The sequence below is a fragment of the Pezoporus wallicus genome, unplaced genomic scaffold (assembly GCF_028554395.1).
Source record: "Pezoporus wallicus isolate ANWC-B61680 ecotype Strahan unplaced genomic scaffold, APGP_CSIRO_Pwel_v1 contig_8269, whole genome shotgun sequence".
In the NCBI taxonomy this organism is placed as follows: domain Eukaryota; kingdom Metazoa; phylum Chordata; class Aves; order Psittaciformes; family Psittacidae; genus Pezoporus; species Pezoporus wallicus.
The window spans coordinates 39,739-47,659 of record NW_026635013.1 but is presented as its reverse complement, the minus strand read 5'-3'; the positions used below and the strand labels follow the sequence as shown (position 1 = coordinate 47,659).

General features: G+C 48.0%; 1 protein-coding gene across 1 annotated transcript; it reads right to left on the bottom strand.

The window, feature by feature from the left end:
- Positions 1-740: 740 nt before the first annotated feature.
- SMG8 (SMG8 nonsense mediated mRNA decay factor) lies at positions 741-6,414 on the bottom strand. The gene is made up of 5 exons (XM_057409619.1): positions 6,342-6,414; positions 4,347-6,119; positions 3,575-3,720; positions 2,300-3,175; positions 741-1,188 (listed from the first exon to the last, which is right to left on the bottom strand). Exons 1-5 carry the CDS (start codon positions 6,412-6,414, stop codon positions 991-993), a joined length of 3,066 nt encoding a protein of 1,021 aa, XP_057265602.1. The 3' UTR covers positions 741-990.
- Between the last annotated feature and the right edge of the window lie 1,507 nt (positions 6,415-7,921).

The window sequence follows — 7,921 nt, the reverse complement described above, 5'->3', positions numbered from 1 at the left end:
TAATTACTGTATTACAGCAAATTAAATTCTGTATGCATGCTAATTAAAAACAGAGATTCTAGAAATTCAGTTAGGCCTCCACCTGCAGCCACTGGCACTGATGCATCTTACCTCAAGTAAAAGTTAGGAGTTCATTGACCATGATTAACGTTTTGGCACCGGCAGTCACGTGCAAAGCTCGGGGGGTTTCAGCCGCCTCTTAGCCCATCCTGCAGCACATCTGGGAACCAAACTCCCTCAATCTGAGATTCAAACCAGGCCAAAGCTGTCCTTTCACAAGAAGTCTGTTTAATCACTGCAAGACAAGCTACACTGACAAGTTGCTTACAAGGAACAAGCTCTACGTTTTCCATAATTCCATACCAGCAGGTTTAGTTTCCAAAGAGATCTGACATTCCAAAATATTAAGTTGGCCTTTTAACAAAATCTGACCTGTGAATACAAATACAGTAAAATATCTCACCTTGATATGGGTAAGCCCAGATTCTGACTTTGGTATTAATACAAATCAGAACTGAAATCCCTGTAATTTAAGATAAGAAAAAAGGCAACCCACATTAAAAGCATCTATTGTTTACACAGAAATAGCTTGTTTAGGAAAAGATGAAAGATTCAGCTCATTATTGGCTCAGTATGACAAAAGAAACTTGATTTCAGGCAATACTAATTCTTAAATATTCCTAACTGTGTGTCTAGAAGGATAGGATGGAGAAAAGCACAATTCTCAAAACGTGGTAGTACAGGCTCAGCACGCTGCCAACCAGCTTTTATTTTTTTACATACAAAAATTTAATAAATGGAAAATTCCCATGTGTCTGATTCCTTCCTCTGCTTTGATACCAGACCTTCTTTCCAACCGACTGTGTTCCAGCAAAATACAGCAGCCCTCACAAGACTGCATCGATAGCTGTTAGGTAACAGACATGAATTAAAATCCATTTGGGTTGAAGACAGTCTTTTCAAACAAAACCCAATCCACCAGAATAATTGCTATTGTGTAACCGCTTTCAGTATCCCTCGGAGGACTTTGTAACTCATTAGTTGTTGGCTTTCTTTGGGAGGAAAGCAGGGGCCACGTTCTGTAACATATGCATAAGGAAACCTCAAAACCCATAGTCCGTCAGAGGGGAGCGTTATCTCCTGCTTCTCAGGGTAAAACACGGGGCAAGGTGGTGGCCCTGGCTGAACCTGAAATGAAAAGGAAGCATGAGCAGATAGTGAAACATCATTAGAATTAGAACAAAAAAAGCAAACAAAATAACAAAAAATACTTCAGGAAACCACTGTGCCGTTATTGTGAGACTCCATTTCCAGTTTTACCAGAGCGAAGATGTCAAATTTAAGGCTGCAGATTACATCCTACCAAAGAGATCCCCAATACAAACACAAGCCATTCGTGCCTTAGGGCATTAACACTGGATTTCAATACTGCACTGCAGTTATCCATCCCCAAGCTGTTACCTCCCTCTAAATCAATGGGAATTTTCAAGGATTTCAGCAGCATTTAATAGGGCCTTTGTATAATTCACATTAGAAGCTTCAGAAAGTCTTATTCACATGAGAAACTGATGTGTGAAAGCCACACCATATAGCATCATAGATATTCATAATAAAAACACTCCCTTAGAAGTCAAAAGCTGTCCTACAGACCTAAGTTGGGAACGAAGAGCAAAGTAAGTATCAGCACAAACTGAACCTTCAATGTTTGCCTCAGTTTCAAACAATAACATGATAAATTGCAAATGGCATTTAAATGCTGGTTCTGCCTTTAACTTCCACAGCAAAACAGGTTCTTATGGAGCTTTTTCTCCATTTTTTTTAATACATATTTAAAAACAAAATCCAACTAAAAACTAAACATCATTTCACCTCCTAAATTCAAAGGGTTACTAAGAGTAATCAAACTCAGCAATGAGTGGCTTCTTTTCTCTGACATTTAAAATGATTATTCATTCTTCTTATTAGCCACTTGTTCCCTTTTTTAAAAGAAGCAATTATTACAGTATGGAATGCCATTTATTCATCCTTGATAAAGTATTTTTTAAAGCTTACTTTACACAAAGTATAAAGCTGCCATAAACCAATCCTGAAGTTTAAAAAGAACCACACTGTTTATGAAACTGCTACATTTGGTGACTAGTGCCTTAGAGAACTCATTTGAAGTAGGTTTTGAGTCAGGAGTCTCCTGTAGCACCCCACTGACACCCTTTGCCTACCATGCTAGTGCTTTTTAGTCCTGCAACTAATGCTGCATGAATCAACCCTGTCTGCACTCACCAGATTCCCTTTAATTTCTTACCTGAGGCGTTAGTGTAATCTGCAGTGGAGCATCAGGAACCACCACAAAGAGCCTCATGAACTGAGCATAATGTGGCTTCAGTCCCCGTCCCTGCGTCGAGGACAGGATATATAGTGGCATGTCAGAATTGAGGGCTTTGATGGCAGATTCCTTTGGCCCCCCTCCCATCACTTTCATGACCTTATCAGGCCCTGAACACATGAACCTCCTTCCACGTGCATCTTCATATTCAAATCCTACAAAAGCTCGAGCTATGTCATCTCTCCGTCTTCCTCTTCCCATCACAACCGCGCTTCTTTTTCCAGGAACAGCCTTGTTAGGTGCAGGCCAGGAATTGGTATCTAAGTCCCCTTCATCTTCAGTTCTTGTCCTGATGACAATGTCCCAAGGCATTAAATAGTTTGTTCCTGGGATAAAGCCTTGTTGATCTAAGCCTGTGTGGAAGTTATAAGCCTTAGCAGGCCCCAGCTTAACCAGTGACCAGCTGGAGAACTTGGGCAAAAGGCCTTTGGGGCAATTGGAGTGGAGCATCCCAGGGAGGTACTCAACAGTGGAGGCCTGGCGATCGACCAGACTCGGCCTTTTCTCACTTTTGCAGTCCCCGCTCTGCCCATGATTTTCTGTGTTGTCCCCTCCACCCTGGGCATCAGGCGGGTAAGTGCCCAAGCTGCCCGTTGACTGTCCCAGGCTGAGGGCTAAGCTCAGGCCTGTGCTTTCCCCCTGAGTCTGAGGTTCTTTTTCCTTTAGTTTCTCAATCTCGCCTTCTGGAGGGGCAGGTGACGACTCATCCCGAGCAGGCGCCGGATCAGGTGTGCTTGGCTGGAATACAGGAAAATTGATGTGCTCCAGTTTCCCACAGCATTTTTCTTCCAGCAGCTATGAGAAAGAAAACGTGGTTAACTTTCCATCTTCCACTTCCGAGATGTGAGAGTTCAGTCATAACATGCAGCAGCTACAATTAAGATTCAAGAGATTTGCACTATGTGATAACCAAAGCAGTGATGGGAATGCAGCCCACAGACACAATGAATTTCAAATTCACATGAACCAACACACTTGAAGTGTAAATAGATGCTCCTGTGTACATGCACTGGTGAAGACTTGCACTGCCTGCTCTGGTCAGCCCACCATGCAAAAAACTCCTTCTCCCAGAAATATCTTCCCCAGGCAACATCTGTAAGTTTATAAGGTGAAGAGAAACTTCACTTCAGAATACAGACTTTGTCAATGAAGCAAAAACACTGCTTGATGCAAAAATAGGGATCCAATAGTTACCTGGTAAAAGTCATAATTAGCTGCTTTGATATCAAAGGGATCATCCCGTGGAGCTTGTTTCCTTCCACAGTTACAGGCACCAGTGGAACGAGCCCGGCTGTTGTGGTACAGAACTGGAGGGTTTCTGTCTGCTTCTGGCTTTTCCCCTAAAAGCAAAATCAATCAAACCCCAGGTGAATTGCTCCCAATTTCTAGAGATTCTTTAGTTCCCTTCATCCACTGCTTCCTCCTTGCTATATATATAATTATTTGCCAGCAATGCCAGTTTGTCAAGCAACACATTCCTTTCTCACTTAAAGTTCCAGTGTAGGTTATACCATTAAACTGAACTTTCTTTGGTTTTACAGTCTTTTCATAAAAGGCATAAATACTCCTGCCTGCAATGAATATGTATCAGACAGTTTCTACTCCTTGACTGGTATCAGTCAATCTATTGAAGGGGGAGCACTTATACTTCCTAGGGAACTTCTGTTCTCTTACACATCTGCTGTTAGGAGGACTATAGTGTAATGCTTCTAATTAGCAAAACGGAAACAGAGTTACTACTAAAATCCAAATTACTACTGCCAGTGGACTCACTCCTAAATATCACTCAATGTAAAAGAAACCTGTACAACAGCTTTGCTGTAATTAATCCCCCTGTAAGAAGATGACACTTTAAAGCTGCCAAGCTTTTAGCTTCCACAAACATGCAAAGAGTTGGCATTTTCAGCCTAAAATATTCTAAAGCAGATATAAAATTAAACCATGAAACCCAAGGGAGCTTCTTTACCTGCTTTTGGGAGCAGATGAAACTTATGCACACAGTGTTGGTCAGTTAAACTTCGCTCTTCGCAGAGCTGATGCCCGTTGCTCCAGAACTTGTAGCAGTCCTCATTCAGCTGCATGGCGTACTTATGAAAGGCCGGCCCACGGGCGTGCTGGCTGTACACACGCAAGGCCTGTGCCAGCTGGTTCTTGTGGACTGTCATGGTGTAGTTGTGGGGCAGATTGGACTGGTAGGCACTGTGGGCCATGGGAAGAGCTTTCTGGCAACGGTTTTCAGAGAATTTGGTGTCTATATCTAAATAGCCTTCCAAGACTTTGATGCTACCCATGATTTTTGAGCTCAGTTCCCCAGTGGTCGGGTCATCATCTTTGCCTTCAATGGTCACTTCATACAGTTTTAAAGCTGCAGCAGCCCACTTCTGGTAGGTTGGGAGCTCGAAGTGAGAGGGCTGTGGGTTCCTTCCCACGCTGTCATCGAAGCCTTTCTTGCTGAGCACCAGCTCCACGTGCTGCCACAAGAACTCCTTAAGGGTGCAGTCCACAAGCTGCCCAGAGGAGCTGGAGCTGCTGCTCTCTGCATGGAAGGAGAGCTGCTGCCTGCCGTGCCGCATCATCTGATACCTCCTGGGTCCCGACAGGGTGGGAGCCAGCAGCGAGTCAGTCTCTCTCATGGTGCAGTTGTTCCTGAGTTGGTCAAGAAGCATGGCCACTGGATCATCTCCATCCAGGACCCCACCAGCCACAATGTACACAAACGCCTGGTTAGCAGGCACAGTGAACAGGCAGTTGATGCTCTGGTTGGTTAACACCCTGCTCTTGCGGAAGATGCGGTAGATCTGATCCTCCAGAGCATGCTGCAGCCTCCTCTTAGGGGAGTGCTTCTTGGGGGGTGGCTTTTCCAGGTGACCACAGGGGTCCTGGCCCCTGCTTGGGAGGGGATCCACCTTGAGGGCTCCGTTGAGCTGGAAGAGGAAGAGGAGGCGTGGAGGGCAGGGCCTGCAGTTGAGCTTCCATTCCTTGCCAATCGGGCAGTCTTTGATGGCAGCCTTCATGGAGGGCAGGACCTTCTGCCGCAGCCCATCCAGCGCCCTGAAGACGCGGTCGTAGGTGATGTCGAAGGAGCAGGTGGGGTGCACCAGCAGCAAGATGTGGCAGACAGAGAAGAGGTAGAGGAGGCTCAGGCAGTGCAGCTTCTCCTGGTGCTTCCAGAACTCGTGGGCCTCAGCGTGGGACAGTGGGGAAGGGCCACCGGAGGGATGGCCGGGCCCCGTCTCCCTGCTTTCGGCCGCCGCCAGGTCCCCGCATGCCCGCAGCAGCTGCCGCGTGTCACAGATGCTGGTGAGCACCAGGAACAGCACCCGGTTCTCCTGGCTGTAGTAGGCCTGCAGCTGGTTGTAGTCCTTGGTGGCCGGGTCGACCTCCTCCCCTAGGGCACCGTCCTCCAGGTCGGGGTCATCCTCCTCATCGAAGAGGGGGAAGACCTGCCGGTCGCACACGGTGTTCACCAGGGCCTCCTTCTCCGAGCACAGCTGCAGCGCCGTCTTCCCGAAGACGCCCACCACGCACACCTCCTCATCGCCGCCGCTCCCCTCGGCGGCGGCCGTGGCGGTCAGCAGCAGGTCCCGCAGGCTCATGGGCCCCACCGCCGGTGCCGCCGCCATGGCTCCCGCCCCCCCAGGTAGCCCGCCCGCCAGCGGCATGGCCCCGCTCCCGCAGCACCCGTCCGGAAGCGGCGGCCCCCCCGCCCGCGCATGCGCGACCCGCCCCGGGGGTGGGACTCAGCCGGTGCCGCGGGTCTGGCGCGGTCCTTAGTGGAGCTCGGTGCGCGGCAGCGGGGCCTGGGGCAGAGCCGGGCAAGGCCCGTCCGGCAGCGCAGCTCCTGGTGAGCCCGGCGATAGCGGAGCCAACAGCAGAGCGCGGAGCTGCCGCTCTCCTTTGAACCCTTTAACCTGCAGTTACCATCGGGATCGGGTCTGTAAAACAACAGAGTGAAAACTACGCAGTTTCAGCACAGGCACGTGGGCCAAGGGGACAATGCGCGGCCAAGGCGAACGGGCAGTAACAATGTTCATACGGGTAGCAGGAAGTAGCAGCGAAAACAATGTTTATGCTTAAAGCAAGCACTTGCCTAATATGGAATAGTTGCTTAAGCAATAGCGTGTGAACAGTAATATGATTGGCTGAAAGGCGTGTGATCGGTAAGGCCATTGGCCGGAGAAGTGTGTGCACACTGTGTCGTGATGGAAAACACAGCTGGCACCAGCCTCTGGGCAGACTGCTGTAACAGCCGGTATGCTCGCTCAGTAAAGGTCTCTGATTGCGCCATGGCTGGAGTCTGTGCCTTAATACGCTACAAATGGTGCCCGAACAGGGACTTGAATAGGAGACTCACAGAGTCCGGACTGGTGGGATAGCCCGACTGAACCAAGGACTACAGAGGGATTGCGCACACATCACCTACTGGATAGGTGAGCAGCTGGGAGCCATGGGAGGGAAGCTATTCCAGGCACAGAAGTGCAGTATAGAGACTTTGTGTAAATGGTTAGATGCTCAAGAAAGGGCTGTGATGGGGCCTCAATTACTGACTTTGCTAGAATGGATTCAAAAGAATGTGCCAGATTTTCTGTCAGAAGGTGCTCTTCAAATAGCATGCTGGCAAGCGGTAGGGACACAGTTACGAGCCGCTGTTGCTGCAGATGTGTGTACAGGACCGCACCTTGGGACTTGGTAGCAGATTCTAGCCACACTAAAGACTAATCAACAGCAGTCCTCCTCCCCTGTCGCACCATTGGCACCTCTAGAGTCAGCAGGTCACCCTCCAGCGAACCCTAAACCATTCCCATTGACCAACATGTTTTTGTTGCAAAATGAAGAGGGTCCTGAGCCAAACTCTGAGGAAGGCAGTGATCCTTTTGATCCAGGACCAACAGACTGTGAAAAGGAGCCTGATTTATTCCTTCTGTCTCCTGATGTGAATGCTCCAGCAACAGTAGAAACCACAGCATGTAACTGGTAAGTCTGTAGAAAGGAGGCAATAAAGCAGGGTGACTGGCAAGTTGCTTTGGCATGCCATATGATTTATCAACCCAATAGGCCACCTGAATGGCAAGAGCTTCCTTATGAAGCAGTTAAAGACATTTGTAAGGCAATTAAGCAGAGAGGTATCCATTCACCTTTTGCCGTGTCTCTGCTAGAAGCAACTGCAGAATCATATATCCTAACTCTGTATGACTGGAAAGCTTTATTGCATATGGTGTTAACCCCTAAGCAATTTATGATGTGGCAGAATGATTTTGTGTGATCACCTCAATGGAAAATATAAATCAAGGTCATGGAGCTGACTATGATCAGTTGGCAGGGGAAAATGCACTTGTCCTCCTCCTGCACAAGTGAATTATCCCCAGGAGGTGTATGTCCAAATTCAGGCTGCTGCCCTCTGGGCTGTTCAGAAAATTCCTGAGTCTGGACAGGGTGCAGCTGAGTCATTTGCTAAAATATTGCAAGGCCTGACAGAATCGTATCCTCTTTTTATAGACTGGTTACAGGCCACCCTAGAGCAGCAGATTGAACATGATGAAG